The sequence below is a fragment of the Nilaparvata lugens genome, chromosome 3 (assembly GCF_014356525.2).
Source record: "Nilaparvata lugens isolate BPH chromosome 3, ASM1435652v1, whole genome shotgun sequence".
NCBI classification, from domain to species: Eukaryota; Metazoa; Arthropoda; class Insecta; order Hemiptera; family Delphacidae; genus Nilaparvata; species Nilaparvata lugens.
The window spans coordinates 89,305,601-89,324,115 of record NC_052506.1 but is presented as its reverse complement, the minus strand read 5'-3'; the positions used below and the strand labels follow the sequence as shown (position 1 = coordinate 89,324,115).

General features: G+C 33.8%; 1 protein-coding gene across 1 annotated transcript in view; it reads right to left on the bottom strand.

Moving 5' to 3' along the window:
• Nucleotides 1–2,966: 2,966 nt before the first annotated feature.
• LOC111048481 (esterase E4-like) overlaps nucleotides 2,967–18,515 on the bottom strand; it is a gene marked incomplete at its 5' end in the record, with an annotated part of 32,332 nt that continues 16,783 nt past the window's right edge. Inside the window, 7 exon segments of the mRNA XM_039422951.1 lie at nucleotides 2,967–3,647; nucleotides 4,631–4,766; nucleotides 7,445–7,586; nucleotides 8,573–8,605; nucleotides 8,607–8,764; nucleotides 9,612–9,768; nucleotides 10,996–11,195. Of these exon segments, the coding sequence (XP_039278885.1) occupies nucleotides 3,479–3,647; nucleotides 4,631–4,766; nucleotides 7,445–7,586; nucleotides 8,573–8,605; nucleotides 8,607–8,764; nucleotides 9,612–9,768; nucleotides 10,996–11,195 (995 nt within the window).

Sequence of the window (18,515 nt, the reverse complement as noted above, 5' to 3'; positions counted from 1 at the left end):
TTTCTACCCATGACCGTGTCTCCTGGAAGATATTGATTCGAAACGCCGACCCCACCTCAGTGGGAAAAGGCTGAGAAAAAGAAGAAAGATAAGAAGAAATAGAAAAAGAAGAGGAAAAGGAAAAGACAAAGAAGAAAAAGAAGAAGAACACAATATATAGTTTTTAATAGCTTATGATTTTTTCTTGTTTATGAATAACTCTCTCATCATATAATACAGTCGAACCTCTCTATAACGAACCTCCACTTAACGAAATCCTCTACACAACGAATTTTTACCTCGTCCCATGACATTTTAGAGTTTTAGCTGCTTATTTACCTCTATTTAACGAATGTCGGACCTCTCAACAACAAAGTTTTCTTTGACTTCAACATACAAAATGTAGTGTTTATAGGAAGCAGAGAGTCATTTTCAAAAAAAAGTTTAGTTTCAGAAGAAGGGTCAATAATAATGGACTAAAGGACTAAGAATAAATGGCAATTCAAGTACGAAGAAGATAGGGTGTTAGACAGTCAATAGAGGTTGAAACACGTGTCGGAAATTGAATGCAAGTTACTGGAAATAGACTTCCAAGAACTTGTCATTCGTAGACCAGGCAGGTAAACGACTGGACTTTCTTATCCTTGCTTTTGCCACACATTTCAATTGTTAGAACTCGCCATTCATAGATAAAGGAACGGGAATGCTGGATTTTTCCATCCTCCCACCATTTACTTTTGTTACACATTTAAATTTTGCTGGTTAAGTTACTGTACTCAGTTTCATTCAGTTTCTAAAAAATCGTGATCAGATTCTTAAACTAAGTGTTGCTAATGATTTGCAACATTTCAAATTTGTACATTTGATGATACTGATAACCGGTGATAAAATGGGTGACTTTAATGCACTAGAAAATTCCATTGTCAGGGAATTTAATCAATGAAAAGGCTTTAGAATTTGCAGTATCATTGGGATACAGTAGCTTTAAGGCAAGTAAAAGCTGGTTAGAAAAATTAAAAAACGGCATGACATCGTCCAAAAAGTGATATCGGTTGAAAGTGCTAGTGTTGATATGTACCCTCTTGTGAATTCTGGAAAGAAAATGATCTTAGAAAAGTTCAGAAAACGTTCTCAGAAAATACTGTATTATGAACCGAAAGACGATTTCAATGTTGATGAGAGTGGTATATTCTTCAAATGTTTGGCCAATAAGGCACTAACTACCGTCCAAATAATTTAATTACCGCCCTTGATATATTATAAGATCCATAAGAGTGTGGCAGTTTTCTTCACCGAGCAACCTCTCAATAACGAATACCTCTCTGCAGCGAATTTTTTCTCCGGATAATCATCTTCGTTATACAGAGGTTGCTCTACTATCATTATTTATCGATTAGCATTTGAATGAATGCAATTCCTCATCAATTTCCATATTTAAATACACGTTATAAACAGCTAAAGAAAAATAATAACATAGCCAGGCTTGACAGAACAATAATGAGCACCGCCCCATCTATGCAAAGTTTGATTTTAGATTCCTAATTATCAGGCTTCAGATACAAATCAAACAAAAACTTTCAAGTGGAAAGGATTGAGCATAAAAATCTCTACAATTGATGTTCAGTAACATTTTCACCTAAAATTAAATATAAGCTCGAAATTCGAGAAAATAAGATTATTCAATTGCAAGCTGTTGATTCTATCAAATCATTCACTAAGAAGAGATAGCATACTTTTCGTGTGTCTCCAGCGCTATTCTCCTCTCACCAGCTGGATCTTAGAATAGGAAATAGACTTGAGATGCGCGTGAACACTAGCATCAGTTGATCAATTTTCATTACGGCAAGGAAAGTTGTGTGAGTGCGCCACACCAGATTTTTTTTATGCTTTTTATCCGTTATATCCTCCAGATAATTAATATTGTTCTGTATTATTTTGAAAGAAAAACCATTTTTCCTTGTTTTTTATCATTTATCTTATTCATGTTTTTCATTATTGTTTCATTGTTTTTGTTTTCCAGAAATGATTTTGATGACTATAGCAACGATATTGCTGATCCAATTCACACCCACATACACAGAGGAGATGTGCAAATACATTAGGGAGGATTACATTCTAATTTATCATAGAGAATTGTCTAATTATTTGTGTTCATTCTGTGCTCCGGACAGCCAGGTATATATCTATATTTATTCCATCACAATCATCTCATCTAACTACAGACATTTCTAGCTATAAGTTGATTTCAAATAATACTGTTTCTGAAATCATCTTTACTATTGTAATATATCAATATTAGTCGAATGTTACTGCCATTACTCTAGGCGCCATTTATTATTTTGCATAACTGTTCTTTTTATAAAAATATAGAATTATTGTGATCTGTTTCGGTGCCATAAAGATGTATTAATTTTTAGTGTATTCAGTATTCATTTCTTCGATTCTCAACAGAAATAGGTTCATCATATAACAAACAAAAATATAAATCACATTCAGTGTGACTTAATTTATGCATAAAAATGCTATTTAGATTTGATCATTCAATGTTCATGAACAAATAGGGTACATTAAGTTTGATTGTATTAACACAGGAATTCTAAATATTTCACATCGAAATTTGTCTCATCGGCAGGAGACAAACAAATTAGATATCATATTAGATCAGTATTACATAGATCGCTTGGATCAGTATTAACTATTAAACAATTTATTTTCTTTATTCTTGACTAGCATGTAACCCTTGCTCTGCAATGGTATAATTAAAAACTTGACAAACTGAAAATCTACTGAAATCTTGAAAAACTTGAAATAGGCCAATAACCAAAATAGGCCAATATTTGCAGTCCAATAATACTTATACAAACCATATTTTCGAATTTAGATGTTTTATGAAGCTGTAGCCTATAATTAAAAACTTGACAAACTGAAAATATACTGAAATCTTGAAAAACTTAATAGGCCAATAACCAAAATAGGCCAATATTTGCAGTCCAATAATACTTATACAAACCATATTTTCGAATTTAGATGTTTTATGAAGCTGTAGCCTATAATTAAAAACTTGACAAACTGAAAATCTACTGAAATCTTGAAAAACTTGAAATAGGCCAATAACCAAAATAGGCCAATATTTGCAGTCCAATAATACTTATACAAACCATATTTTCGAATTTAGATGTTTTATGAAGCTTCATCAGCAAAAGTATATACTAATACAGTATATAAATACGTAGAACATTATTATGAATATTATTAGATAGTTTTTGTCAATATTTTCTTATTTGAAATATAAATTTACAACATACTTCCATACTTGAGTGGCGTCCCCTTTTTCAATTGGCATATTACTTTTAATAGTATTTTGTCAGTATTTCTCATTTGAAATACCATAAATTTACAACATGATTTTATACTCAATTGGTATCCCCATTGGCATGTTATTATGAAGGGAGCTCTATCCAAGGAAACCTGTCCTTATCTACATGTATAGGGGGGAGCATCAGTTTGGGCAACAATATCTATTTGAACAGCAGGGCTCAACTGGAGTTGCACCGTTGTGTGGGAAGTTTGTTTTCATTTCGAAATTTCCTTCTCGGGTTATCGATAGATATTCGAGGTGCCCAGAGTTTGGACTCCAGTTTGTTGTTTCTGCGACTGGGTTTGGATCACTGTAAAATTGAAACATGTTTTTATTCGAGTACAGTATCAAAATTTAAAGGAGGAAAATCACTTCAATTATTATTCTTGAGTGGCAGTTGAGTCAATCAGTTCTAATTATATTCGCTCTGTTGCAGTAGTCTTCATGTCAATGGATACACTACACAATATAAGATTAATTATTATTATTATACTTGGAGCGGCTAGCTCCAATATAGTGTTAATAATGTAAGATTTACAGTTTTCTGGACTGTTTCACATTTCACTCAACAAAATTCCTTCTTATATTTAGTTCTTCGGTCAATATTTGCAGTATCAGAAGTACCCATGGTATAGGTCTCTTCAATGTTCCTTATTTCAAGCCGACTTCTTGTTACCTAACTCAATCCGATTGCAATAATCGATTATTGACTATTATTATTACTGTTTTGGTCGAGTGAGAGTGTAAGAACGGTATGAGAGACTACCAGTGCCACATGGTTTCACGAAAAAGAAATACGTGAACTATCGGCTTGAGTTAACAGTAAAAATTGGAACATAAGCGTACTGTACCAAGGGATATCTTCTTATGCTATCTTTTCTCTATGGCTCTATTCTTATTGGTAATTCGGATTAATTATTATTATATAATAGTAGTATTAATATTATTAACGAGCTAGTTTTGATTCTACTTTTTCTAATTTTTATATTCACTACCTCCCACAAAATGCATTATCATGACTGTAAAAAAAAATTAAATCAAAATAGCAATCACATAGACCCGCCTAAAGTACTAAATGCTCTGTTTCTGTGTTATTTCAACATGTTTATAATAAAGGATATCATCAATATTCTTTGAATAAATTAACAAGTTAATTCCCTTCTTCTCATAGTTTTGTATATAACATGATTTATTAATTGAGTCATCTTACATATTCAGATTTATTCTGATCAATCAAGTCATTTTATTTATATAGTTTTAATTATTCCATCTTTTACCCTGTTTATAACTCACCCATGAGTTGCAAAGTTTACAATGAATTGAACGATTTTTCGGCTGATTTCTTTATCCTTGTCTGACTCTTTTCCACGGAATTGAGAAATGAATTTTAATGGAAACATATATAGAAGATCATCACCATGACAAGCGCCTGAAAAAATGTTGATACAATAAAATTAATATGACTGGAATAACAAAAATTTTACCGATCATTGATAAATAATAATTATTATGATCGGGAGAGAATAAAATGCTTAGCCCAAAACTGCTTTTCTCCAAAAATAGGCTCTTTCATCACTTTCAATAATTTTAGCCCAACAGCTTTTTGTTCATTACCGTAGTTTTTCAGTTCGAAATTAACATAGACATTTTGAAATCATTCGGATCAGAACTGAATTAGAATAGAATATAGAAACTTCTTTCTACAACATGGATAATTTCTATTTCACTGCAAGAAGAAATCTATATATATATATATATATATATTATATATATATATATATATATATATATATAAGCGAAATTTCACTCACTCACTGACTGACTGACTCACTCACTGACTGACTGACTCACTCACTCACTCACTCACTCGCAGAACTAAAAATCTACCGGACCAAAAACGTTCAAATTTGGTAGGTATGTTCAGTTGGCTCTTTAGAGGCGCACTAAGAAATCTTTTGGCGATATTTCAACTATAAGGGTGGTTTTTAAGGGTTTAAAATTCGTCTTTTAGCATCTATATTCTTCTTATTCCAATATCTTAAAATTATAATTGAAATGTCCATACCATATGTTAATATAGAACTATAATCTAGGGAGAGTACCTCTTCGAAACAGTTGTTCTGGTAACTAAATTAAAAATTTTGTCAGGTTGGTATTAAGTTGAGTTGACTTTGTTAGGTTGGCACCAAGTTGAAGATTGAAATGCATTTATCCAGGACCTCCTAAATACCAATTTATCCAGTACCTCCTAAATACCTATTTAGGAGGTCCTGATTTATCGCGGAAAAATTGATTGGGTACTGCTACTTCAATCAGTGCTATTCCTGGGAATATTATATTACTAGCCGTCAGGCTCGCTTCGCTCGCCATATCCGTTTAGCCAGACGTTTAGTCTGAACCCCCGACTGGATCGTCCTAACTTAAGATAAAATATGACAACATTTCAAATTTGATAGGTGTGTTCAGTTGGCCCTTTAGAGGCGCAATAAGAACGGATTTGGAAAAATTTCCAAAGATACGCCCAAAATCTGCGTTTTTTAGCGTTTTCTCAGCTTTATCGAGAACAAATAGACAGAAAATGATCAAATTTACTACAGAAGCTCAGCTGGGGTGCAATAATGTTGTGTTAGAAGGAATTTTAAATAACGCCAAAGATACGCCCAAAATTAGCGTTTCCTCACCTTTTTCAATAATTGATGGAAATATATTTTTTAAAAAATCAGTACACAGGTTTAGCTGAGATGGAAGAATTCTTTTCGCCAAAGATACGCCGATATAGTAACAGGTGTTTTGAGATGAAATTGACATAATACGTTCAAATTCGGTACAGAAGTCCCGCTGAGGTCTACATGCAGGCGAGCGAAGCGAGCCCGCTGATCTCATTTTTGGACAATCCAGTCGGGAATCCAGAATTCGGTACAGAGGTTCCGCTGAGGTCTATTTTCAGGCGAGTGAAGCGAGCCCACTGATCTCATTTTTGGACGATCCAGACGGATATGGCGAGCGTAGCGAGCCTGATGGCTAGTACATTATAGGAGGTACGTGACTAGGTGCCACCCTGACTACTTGACACCCCGACTACTTGTCCCCTTTTAAAACCGGTTTTTAGGGGGCAAGTAGACGTGAGCCATACCTGTCTACTTGTCTCCTTTCTGAGGAGGTGACAACTAGTCGGGGGGACATCCTGTTGCGAGGGTGCGAGGTGTCAAGTAGTCGTTTACGGTCAGGACTAGTTGGCATCTCCGGTCCAGTAGGTGTCAGTAGTCGGGGTGACAACTTGACGGCAATGGTATATTTTTACGAGGGTACAAGTAGTCGTCTATGGTAACGACAACCGATCCCCTCAATCCACTCCACAACAAATCACGATTCCAGCTGGCTCTTCATTTGAAAGTTGGAAAATGAAGCCTAACTATCAAGTTCTATATGAAAAGGCATTAAGATTCCTAATTTTGATATAATACGATATTTTCAACATCATGTCTTTATGAGTGAGCCTTTTCAACCATGGTGCAATCAATAAAAAGTTTATACATACTGTATTGAAACAAGTGTATATAAATAATTATTTATCCTCATATTTGGCTAGTTGGCACCTTTGGTCCAGTAGGTGTCAAGTAGTCGAGGGGACAACTTGACAGCAATGGTATATTTTTACGAGGGTACAAGTAGTCGCCCATGGCCAAAATGACCAGGTGTCAAGTAGTCGGGGTGACAACTAGACGGCTACCCATTATAAGTATTAGCTTATCGATAATATTGGTTATTAATATTGCAATAAAAATTGGGTAAGGCATTTACGTATTATATTATTCCAAGATAACTCTGTTATCTAATCCAAATAGATTAATCAGTTTATTTATTTATTTCTTGGATTGAGTAAACAATACAGTAGTCGGAAAAGAAAAAATAGGCTATTGCCCTAAACTTTTTCAATTTCATAATTTTGTCCTAAATTGTCCAAATATTACATAGGCTATGTCCATTAGGTAGTTTGCACAATACTATCTTACCGTAACTCAATATTGCATCAACTCAACCAAATATCATTATTGAAGTTAATTTGAATTGATACTATATCAACAGGACTGTGCAATTTTAGCTCACCATTCTTGTAGTTCGGATCCTCTGAAAATACTTGCGAAACAGAAAATAGTGACTCATATCCAAAGTCATAAATATGTATTTTTCCATTGTGTTTTTCTATTGAAGTTTTTGTGCCATTAAGAAAATACATATCACTGTAAAGCTGCGAAAAAATAATGCATAAATTATCATCAAGCTATGTAATGATGAATAGTACTGTCAAGTATCAATATTGGAAACCATACCGCTAAGACTGCAAACTATAAAAATGATTGTATATAATTAATGTATACAATTATTTTATACCATTTATTTATTTATAGAAAAACTAATGGTTGAATAATATTGATCACATACATAAATTCAGTATTAAATCTTTCGAAAAAATGAAAAAAATAATCGCTATTAGATAAACGAATGTTCACTAAGAGAAATGATAAACTACTAGCCCAGTCAACGAAGTGTTATAGAGGAAAAAATTGGAAGACAATTTTTGACCCCGCAGTTCTGTTTAGGGTAGTAAGGATGTAAACATATCAAAAGTCCCCACCCCTACCCCCTGTGCTAAGGGGGTCGGTGTGGTTCAAAGGTATCATTTTTCGGTTTCTCGCATATAACTCGAAAATTATGCATTTTACAGACATAACTATTCTACAAGAAAGTAAAGCTTACATAATTTCCTACAATATTGATCGAACAACGTGTTCTATATCTCTCTCACTTTTCGAGATATCCGCTCTAAAAGATGTGACATTTTAGAAAAAAACACATTTCCTTCAATTTTTTGCTATCTTTGCTCTTATAACTTTTTTAATACCGATGGAAAAAAATCCATGCTGATCATAAATTTATAGAGCATCAAATTCTCAATTTGATGTATAATTTCACAAGTTTACGCACATCCCCACGACCGTTGCAGCAGCTTCAGTGTTGAGTGTGAGATCTTCCCTTAGCACAGGGGGTAGGGGTGGGGACTTTTGATATGTTTACATCCTTACTACCCTAAACAGAACTGCGGGGTCAAAAATTGTCTTCCAAACTTTTCCCTCTATATCCTTTTTTGAGCATTCATTGCCTGGACTGTACTTGATTGTTATTATTTTTATTAATAATATTTATTGTTACAAATAATTATTTATGGTTACTCACATCAGTTAATTGTTGTAATGTTTTATTGCTTATTTGGCTTGTCGCCAAAATATTGTTTCTTCAATTGTAAAGCTCTTTCCTTTGCTTTTGGATCATTTTGAAAATTACCTTCAACTGGCATTACTATTGTAAAATTCCTATCCAATTTCCCCAAAGCAGTATCAACGTGCATTTTCGTTGCTTGCATCAACACTGAAATTCAAAATTTCACCAAACTATATGATTATTTATTTCATAAAATAACAAAAATAGCATATAAATTTAGCTTTTTAATTAAATATTAGAAGTGAATACTGTGTAATGTAGATTTGTGTGAGTGATGTTCTATTTTTATGAATGATGCATTCACAGAAATAAAATTAGGCGGACTTGTAGACCATGAACAGATAATTCTTCAAAATTGGTAGAAATGACTTGAGTGTAGCAATAATAATAATATCGAGTGACCTGGCTGGCTCAGGTCTGGTGTCAGAGTTTTCAGGTCGCAACTGATCAATTTCAGGGCCTCTGACATGACCTAACGACTGCTTTTTAGTCAGCCGGGACCGACGGCTTAACGTGTCCATCCGAAACACGGGAGTGGCCCAAGATAAATATCATGAGTGTAGCAAGTTTATAGTGAGGTCCACGTTAAAATGGTAGTGGAGAAAGATAGCAGAACAACGTTACCGATCCTCTGTCTTGTCAATGCCTTCTGTAGACTGTACCTGATACAGGTTTTATTGATGTAATATTAACTGTACATTCTCGTTTAAAATAATCAATCATATTTTATTGAGCAAGAAATTATATTTTTCAATAATTTCATAATGAATTTTAATGATTAAGATGAAATAATTTTCTTAATTAATTATTAATTCTATAATTGTTAAAAGACGATCTGGCAACAGAGCAAAGCGAGAAAGAGATAACGCTATCTGCTTTATTGAATGATAGACATGGATAGCAATACCATTGCTAATCAAACACTGCCATTATAACGTGGACCTCACTATAGAGACTTGATATTAGGTTTTATATATCTTGGAAATGAGCTTACTTGCTATATTAATAGTGCCCTCCGAACTTGTGGAGCCCAACATTATGTCCATACGAGAGGTTCTTCTGTAGTAAGACTCCTCAGTGATGAACGCATTCTCGTTATCATTCGACTCCAAACAAGGAGGAAAAGGTACCGCAGGTACTCCGGGCCATACCTGCAATTCATATGTGAAATCATCATAATGTACTGGAGGAATAATAACTGAATGGTTTCATAGAGAAAATAATACTTATTTAGAGGTATACTTTTGTCTCTGATGGTATCAACTAAATGGGTTATTTTTAAACCTTAAGCGTTCTCTAGCTACCACCTCAATCAATCACAAGTTTCAAAAATCTGGTGTGGCACACTCACACAACTTTCCTTGCTCATTGAATTGTAATAAGCCTCATGTTTTGTGAAGTGAAGAACTACAATACTTAACTCAATGTTATTAATGTTAACAGTAATAATTAATGTTATTACTGTTAACCTAATAATGACGATTGGCGGCTACATAAAACTACGATCATACTATTGTATATAAATTGTTTTAAGAGTACATTTTCCTTTGTGTAAATTATTGTGAAATTCCATGATTTTTTTTAAATCATCGATACAGCTGTTCTACAGATAAAATCTCGACTATGTGTTCTTCTGAATAAATTTTGCTCTACCTACCTACCTACCTCATGTACGAGAAGGAGGTAACAAAGTCCATTTCTCAAGGATGTGGTGGACCCCCTGTTACGGTAGTTTCCCAGGAAGAAGACTCATGCCAGTTGACAAAGCTGATAAATAACTATACAGGGTATGAATTTGAAAAAAATCGGTCAAGTCATTTTTGAGAAATTTAACAATATCCATTCTTCTCAAAAATACTACGGAGCTCCTGCAATTTTCCCAGAAATTAGACTCATGTCAGTTGATAGGGCATATAAATAGCTATCCAGAGTTTGAAAAAATCGTTAGAGCCGTTTTCGAGAAAATCGTGAAAAACATGGGTTTTTAGTCATTATCCGCCTTTTTTCCGCCATTTTGAATTGAATTCTATTGAATTTCTTATTGTCGGATCTTCATAGTATAAGGACCTCAAGTTTAAAATTTCAAGTCAATCGGTTAATTGGGAATGGAGTTATCGTGTTCACAGACATACACACACATATACACACAAGGCCAACACCCAAAAATAATGTTTTTTGAAAACTTGAAATTAGGGTACCTTCATTTTTTTGGAAAGCAATACTTTTCTTACCCATGGTAATAGGGCAAGGAAAGTAAAAACAGTGTAATAGTTCATGAGTGAGTTTTCCAGCCGTGAGGGGTGGAGGCTCACTGATTATTCCCATCTCATCCTACTTTTTTAAGAACTGATGCAATTGCATAGGCTATCGGTACTAACCTGCTGGAATTTTGCCAATTTGAATACGAACTCGGAGCCATTAACACCACACAAGCAACTCTTTAGTTCACTGGCCGAGCTCGGAGTACAATTCACCAATCTGCCCATTTCAGCTGTCAGCCTTGCACTCTCAAATCTTGATGTAAACGCCCACGGGCAGTCTACTGTGCCACTCAACAGAATGGCTCGCTTTATGATGCCTGGAATTACCAATTAAACGGTAGAATAATTACTAATTTATTCATACAATAAGTACATCATCGAAATGATAGGGAGAGGAAAATAAGGTAACCTTGTGCTATTCCTCTCACAAATTTAGGAAAGGTTACACATAGTACGAAATAGGTTAAGTCTTGTAGTTCTTCACTTCACAAAATTTTCAGCCACTAAATATTTTTACAAAGTAGATTTTCACATTTAGATGCTTCAAAACCAAACATACTGTAGAAGAAATATTTAACATTATTATAACCAAAATAAGAAATATTCACATATTAAAGAAATAATTTTGCAGATAATTAATTAAACATCAATACGAGTATTGGTAATAGAATTTTATCAAAAGTGAAACAAAAATATTGCATCAAATATCGGTCGTCGACCGCGGAATTCATGCAAGCAAAGCGACCTGCTTTTCGCGTTCTAAAGCTCGCGCTCGCGTTTCCGTGTGCGTGAGTGTTGATACGAGGGCTGTTTGAAAGGTATGTTTTCAAAATATGTCTAACTTAGTGAAGCCACTTAGTATTCCTACAGAAGAGCAAGGAGAACAGGAAGCCACTAACGACAGTATGGACACCAACACCCCACACAGCACAAAACCTCCCTGGGACATTCTATTTTGGTTCCCTACATTCTATAAACGTCCCAGGTCATGTGGGACGTTCAGAGGACCTACATAGAATATTCTCAGAGATACATTTAAACAGACAAATTTTTTTCTGATATGAGATATTATATTAGATGAATGTTTCACAGATTTATATAGCACTATATAAGTCAAATTTTACAAGAAATCTCACATAAGTTCCTCATGCTCTGTAAATATCACAGTATACCTAAGGAATGTGCAGATCATGTTCTCGGGAGGTACCACAGAAAGTCATTGTGAAAGTTGATTTGAGATATTTGCACATATGCTGAGAATGTTCGAGGGACATATAATGAGCATGTCTTAGGATTTGTGGGATGTTCTGAGGAACTACAATGGATATTCACATAGAAGAATTTCAACACAAAAATTTAAGTTTTTATTATTATATTGCATGTTTATGTAAAACAAAATATGAAACACTGTGAAATTTTACAAAAAAAACTCATATAAATTATCATTTTCTGTAAACATCCAAGGACTTGAAGAATGTGCAGATCATGTTCTCAGAAGGTACCGCAGAATTTCATTGCCAAAATAAATTTGAGATATTTTGCATATTTATGCTAGGGACGTGTCATGGACATGAATAGGAACCTTCTCTGTTGTGGTGAAGTTGATTGACTTACTTAAAAACTGAGATACCAGTTTTGGTTATTTACCATTATCAGTTGAGCTATTTGCATGAATATGCTGAGTACGTTCCAGGGACATACTTTAGATGCAAAATAAAATTTTTCCGTAAATTTTCTGCGTTGAGTCAAGGGATCGAGCTAGAAATATGAAATTCACATCATTCATACAATTTCTATTTGTAAAACACAAAGGCATTCACAGAATTGTATTTAATTTATAAAATTTGACATTTTTGTTGAGATATGAATAGAAGTGGAGTTATCCATATTTATATTGTAATAGTTTGTGAAGTTCTTGACAACTTTAAAAAGTTACCCATGTATATTTCCGTCAAACATAATTTTATTGCTGAAATAGATTTGAGATATTTGCATATATGCTGAGAATGTTCTGGGGAAATATCATGGACATATATATAGGAACCTTCTCTGTATAGTAGTGATGTTGATGTTATTGTGGTAGATATCTAGCCTACGGTATTAGATAAAAAAACTATATAGGTCATCACTACAACATAAATGTTTATTAGAAAAACTGAGATACCAGGAGATTTCTGCTTGACACAGAGAGAAGAACAGATATTCTTCCAATAATATTCTTCATTATCTCGTTGGGCGCTCGTAACTCTTCAACCCCTCATCCGATCGAAGCGAAACTATTGGCACACATATAAACCTATATGACATCTAATGTCTGTGAAGCACGCTTTTATATTCCACCCCTGGCCGTCACAACGGTCCTTCAAAATTTAGCGAGAATATACTCTCAACTTGTGATATAAGCCGGGGTTTGGGTTGAAATTGACATATATGAACTATATTTGAGTGTTATTTCATTTTTAGGACGAGGGGAAGCTAGATTCTGAATATTTGAGGAGTAATGAATTTTTAAATCTCTTATCACTAACAACTTGGGAAAATTTAGCCATCACAATCTTTTAATAAGAAAAAATCAAGGCGAAATTAGGTGTACTAGATGTAGAATTGCATTGCAAACATTTTTAATCAGTAAATATTTTTCATTAGAGCCATACTTTTTGAGTAAAAAGCATTTTTGCTTTTTTAGTACATCATTTAATCGAATCAAACAAAAACCATTAGATTTGCATATAGCTTACTTGACTTTCAGTGTACAAAATTGTACTTCTAACTTTTTTACTCAATTCTGTGAATTTGGAAACTTGTCATCTAATATTTTTGAAGTATTCTTCATCAATCAACTGTACAGACGAGTGATCAAATTCCGGTATTTCACTTTTCAAGAAAAAAGTTGTATAAATTGAAAACATTGATTTTGAAAGTCGCGCTACTCGTCTGCGTATGACATCCGACATCAAGTACCAACTGATATCAAGACATATAATGTGTAGAAATGTCTGTAATATTATATTCTTACAATGTAACTTGATAAAAGATAAAACTCAGATTTGGTCAAGATTCTTGATTAATGTTCAGATGCTGATCAATTATTAATCTAATCAGTGTTTTTATATGAAACGAGTTTGATCCTGCTAAATTATGCTACTCTACTGCCATCTACTGCCAGCCACACCAAACGATCAAACCGCCAAAAAGCTACTGTAGTACTGTGTAGTGTGTATGCCTATTGCCAGTTGCCACAGAATTACTAGGAGTTTTCTGAAGTTTTCTCTCGTCTAGGAATTATCTAGAAAATCTAGGAATAAATAGGATCTATAATCTATAATCTATAAATCTAGGAATTATAGGAGTTTTCTCTGCTATTGCCTAGCCTATTTTGTTTGTACAGTACAGGATGAACTACGAGTTTTGTGTTTACGGTTATGTTTTCAAGGTAAGTTTATAATTAATATATTATTATAATATGTTAAATAGTCATTATAGTCGAGTGAATAGGCCTATATGTATTTTATTGAAGCCAATGAAATTATATTAAAACGTAATTAAGTACTTCAATTTAAGTACATAATTAATTTATTGGTCTTGCACGTTTGAACATAAGATCTCACTACAAAAGGATTATTTAGAACCTTTTCTAAATTGTTGCATCAAATCTTTTATTACTTTAATAATAGGCTACCGTACTCGAATAGTTTGGTAATTCTACAGTTGATTGGCCTCAGCTTCAATATCTTTTATTATTAAGAAATGTGTCAGGTTAGGCATAATTATGGTTAGAATCAATTTCAGTGTCAGGAAGTAATATTTATCTTAGTAGGTAATTGGAATTTGGATTGATCAACAAGTAAATCAACAATTACTGCAAAAATGCGCAAGGTTATGTTGTTAGGATAGGCTGAAGAATGAGTTGAGAATTAATTCGACTCAAGTAATATTCAAAATACGGTATACCCAACTTATACTAAACTAGTCTAAGCTAACACCTATATTTCTTTATATAAAAATTGGAGGTGAGGTCACTCAACTGTAGAATTACTAAAAGGGTTATCTTTTGCTCAACCCATTGAAAGGCTAAATTATCCTTTACTGGCCAGTTCAAAGTAAAATTTCTAGTTGCAATCAATCTAGAATCTTATTCAGATGATAAAACCACATAACTTACTTTTTTAACATAGGCCTACACTTTTAACATGAGAACTAGGCTATTATTTTTTTTAAAAGGTTTAAGTTATTGAAATTATTACTTATAACTGTGCTTGATAGGTTAACTGTGCTTCAAGTATTGGGATTGAAAAAATAAGAAATAACAGTCTACATGAACTTCAGCCATAGAAACATCTTTGATATACTATTCTTTTTTTAGATTGTACCGGATTGTATTTGAAATTTGAAGTAATTCCACAATGAAAAGAAGAAAGCCTTTGAACCAAGTAACCTCTAGACACTTGAGGCGGTTATCAAAGAATAATGCTGAACAATTATCCAATTTCTCAAAAGTCTCAAAAATTGATATAAATCATTGTGAAAATCCAGTTTCTGATTTGTCCAATCAGTCTCTCTCACCTTTCAGCTGTGGTAATGCCACTTATTCATCTGATAGTGAATCATCTGGTAGTGAATGTAATAGTGATAAAAGTTCAAGTAGTGCTAGTTTTCTATGTGAAAATGACCTTTCTGAATATGAATGGAGTTCTGATAATGATGTTTATGTGCATTCTACTAGTGAAGGTTGTGGGAAAAGTTCAGAAACAGAACCCCAATTCTCATTTAAAGAAGATTTATCAGCTTGGGCCATAAAACATGGAATTACTCTTACAGCCTTGTCAGACTTGTTAGTTACATTAAAAAATCATGGACACAATGAACTTCCAAAAGATGCAAGAACTTTGCTAAAAACACCAAGAAATGTATCTTTACAAAAAGTATATCCAGGTGAATATTGGCACTCAGGGTTAGTAAAAGGTTTGTGTCACATGTTATCAAATGTAAACTTTGTTTTTGAATCGAATCTCATCGAATTAGTAATTAATATTGATGGATTGCCATTATCAAAATCGTCTCACAGCTGTCTGTGGCCTATTTTGGGCTCAATTTTCCCAACTAAAAAGGTTTTTGTTATTGGAATATATCATGGCCAATCCAAACCCGAAAGTGCTAATGAATTTCTGAATCAGTTTGTTTTAGAGATGGAAAGTGTTAGGCAATGTGGTTTTTTTTTCAAAGAACAGCATTTTAATGTTAAAATCAAGTGTTTTGTCTTTGATGCGCCAGCTAAGTCCTTTGCCTTGATGGTAAAAGGCCATGGAGGATATTCTAGCTGCACCAAGTGTACCGTAGAGGGAGAGAACATTGAAAACAGGTTGTGTTTCACAGATATTGACTGCCCTAAGAGGACAGACGAAAGCTTTAGACAACGAACAGACAAAGATTTTCATATGGGTGAATCCAGCTGTTTACTATTGAGAATAGAAAGTGTTGGTTTGATCACCAACGTGCCTCTGGACTACATGCACCTTGTATGTTTAGGAGTGATGAGAAAGCTTCTGTATTTGTGGTTGGGTGGAGGTAGAAAGACTGTTCGACTGCAGAGCCGAGATGTGAAAATAATCTCTAAAAATCTTGAAAGTTTAAAAACGTGTGTGCCAGATGAATTTGCTAGGAAGCCTAGAAGCTTAATTTTTGTTAAGCAATGGAAAGCCACAGAACTACGGCAGTTCTTGCTTTATACTGGGGCCGTAGTACTGAAAAAAGTTCTTTCAAAAGTACTTTATTCTCATTTTCTCATCCTGAGCATATCAATAAGAATTTTATGTAGTGAGGTGAATCATCTTAAATATGGTGAATATGCTAACTATTTACTGAGAAAATTTGTCACGAAATTTGAAAAACTCTATGGCAAACACCAAGTCTCTCACAATGTGCATGGACTCATTCACCTGGTAGATGACACAAAGAATTTTGGAGTTCTTGATAATTATTCTGCCTTTCCATTTGAAAACCATATGCAAGCAATGAAACAACTTGTTAGAAAGTCTGACAAGCCATTACAGCAGTTATGTAAGAGATATGATGAAATAAAGAACAACAGCTGTCATGAAGAGCATCATGTTAAAAAAAAATCTGCAAAAAACATATCCTTGAGATCTGGGAATGACTGCTGCATCATGAATGATGGCACAGTAGTGAAAGTGAAAAATCTGAACTATTCTACTGATGAAGTCGCCGGCTATGCTTTTGAAGAAAAGGATGATTTTTTTACAAAGCCATGTGTTTCCTCAACATTTGATATTTATCTTGTCAGTCAACTATCAAAGAAATTGAAGTGCTGGTCTGCAGGTGACATTAAAAGCAAATTAGTCATATGCCCTGTAGATGCAAAATTTGTTGTATTTCCACTTTTACATCAGGAAAATTGAATAGATCATTCGGTGTTATTCAGTTTAGTCAGTGAATTAGTTTTTTTCAAGTTAGTTATGTAGATAAGTCTTTCCTATTGAACTATTATTACAACTATTATTGAACTATTATTACTATCCTACATTATCTCTATTTGTGTTGGTCATCGCAGAAATAAGTTATTTCCTTTATCGGAATGTTATTTCTCAAGTTTTGTTTTAGATGAGTATTTGTCAAAAAAAAGACAAAAGCCACTACAGCTACTGCGTAGCAGTCTTCAAGGTTGGCGTGAAGCTGATTCCAAAAAAATGGCTAACATCCAACAATGCATATGCCTACTGGCCATCCAATTATTCGGAAAAACAATTGGCAAAGGCTGTTGATGAGAGATGACTACATTTTAGCATAGAGAAACAATAGCGTAAGTAGATATCCCATGGTATAGGGAGTTTATGTCGTAACTTTTACTGTTATCTCAAGCCGATTACTGTCGATTTTCACTGTTTTGTTGGGGTGAGAGTGTATGAAGGGCACAATACGAGAGACTACCAGTATCACACAGCTTCAAGGGAAAGAACTAGGTGGACTATCGGCTTGAGATAACAGTAGAAGTTATGACATAAACTCCCTATACCATGGGATATCTACTTATGCTATTGTTTCTCTATGATTTTAGGTAGTCGGAACCGATGGTTTATAGTCTCCTCCAAAAGACGGGGTGACGGATCTTTTCTATTTTGCTGTGGTCAAAAACTTCTGCCCCGGTCACCGGGAACTGTACGGGATTTTTATACTGGCGTGGAATTATCTGGAAATTTCCAGGAATTTAATAATTATAATTGAACCTCCTGGAATGTAAGCAGAACTTGATCTTCCTTGAGTGTATTTTCCAAAGAAAATGTGTAAATTTAAAAAATACACAATTCCATTCTTGCAATTTTTAAGTAGGCAGCATTACTTTTAAAACATTAAATTAGTGATAAAGATGTTGAGAATAATGATTTGATTAAAACATAATTGAGTTTTTATCAAACATAAAAACTGAGATAAAGTATAAGTAAAGTTCCTATGGTAGGTACTAATGTTTCTGGAATTCACCTTAAATTCTTCCTCTAATTTTTCTATTAAAATTTAGTAGATTCCCTGCTTCAAGTGTTGTTTGTGTTTCAGAAACGTACCAGAGGGGGCTCTAGAAGGAAAAAGATTCCAATAAATATTCTGATCTTTCTACTACAGAAGAT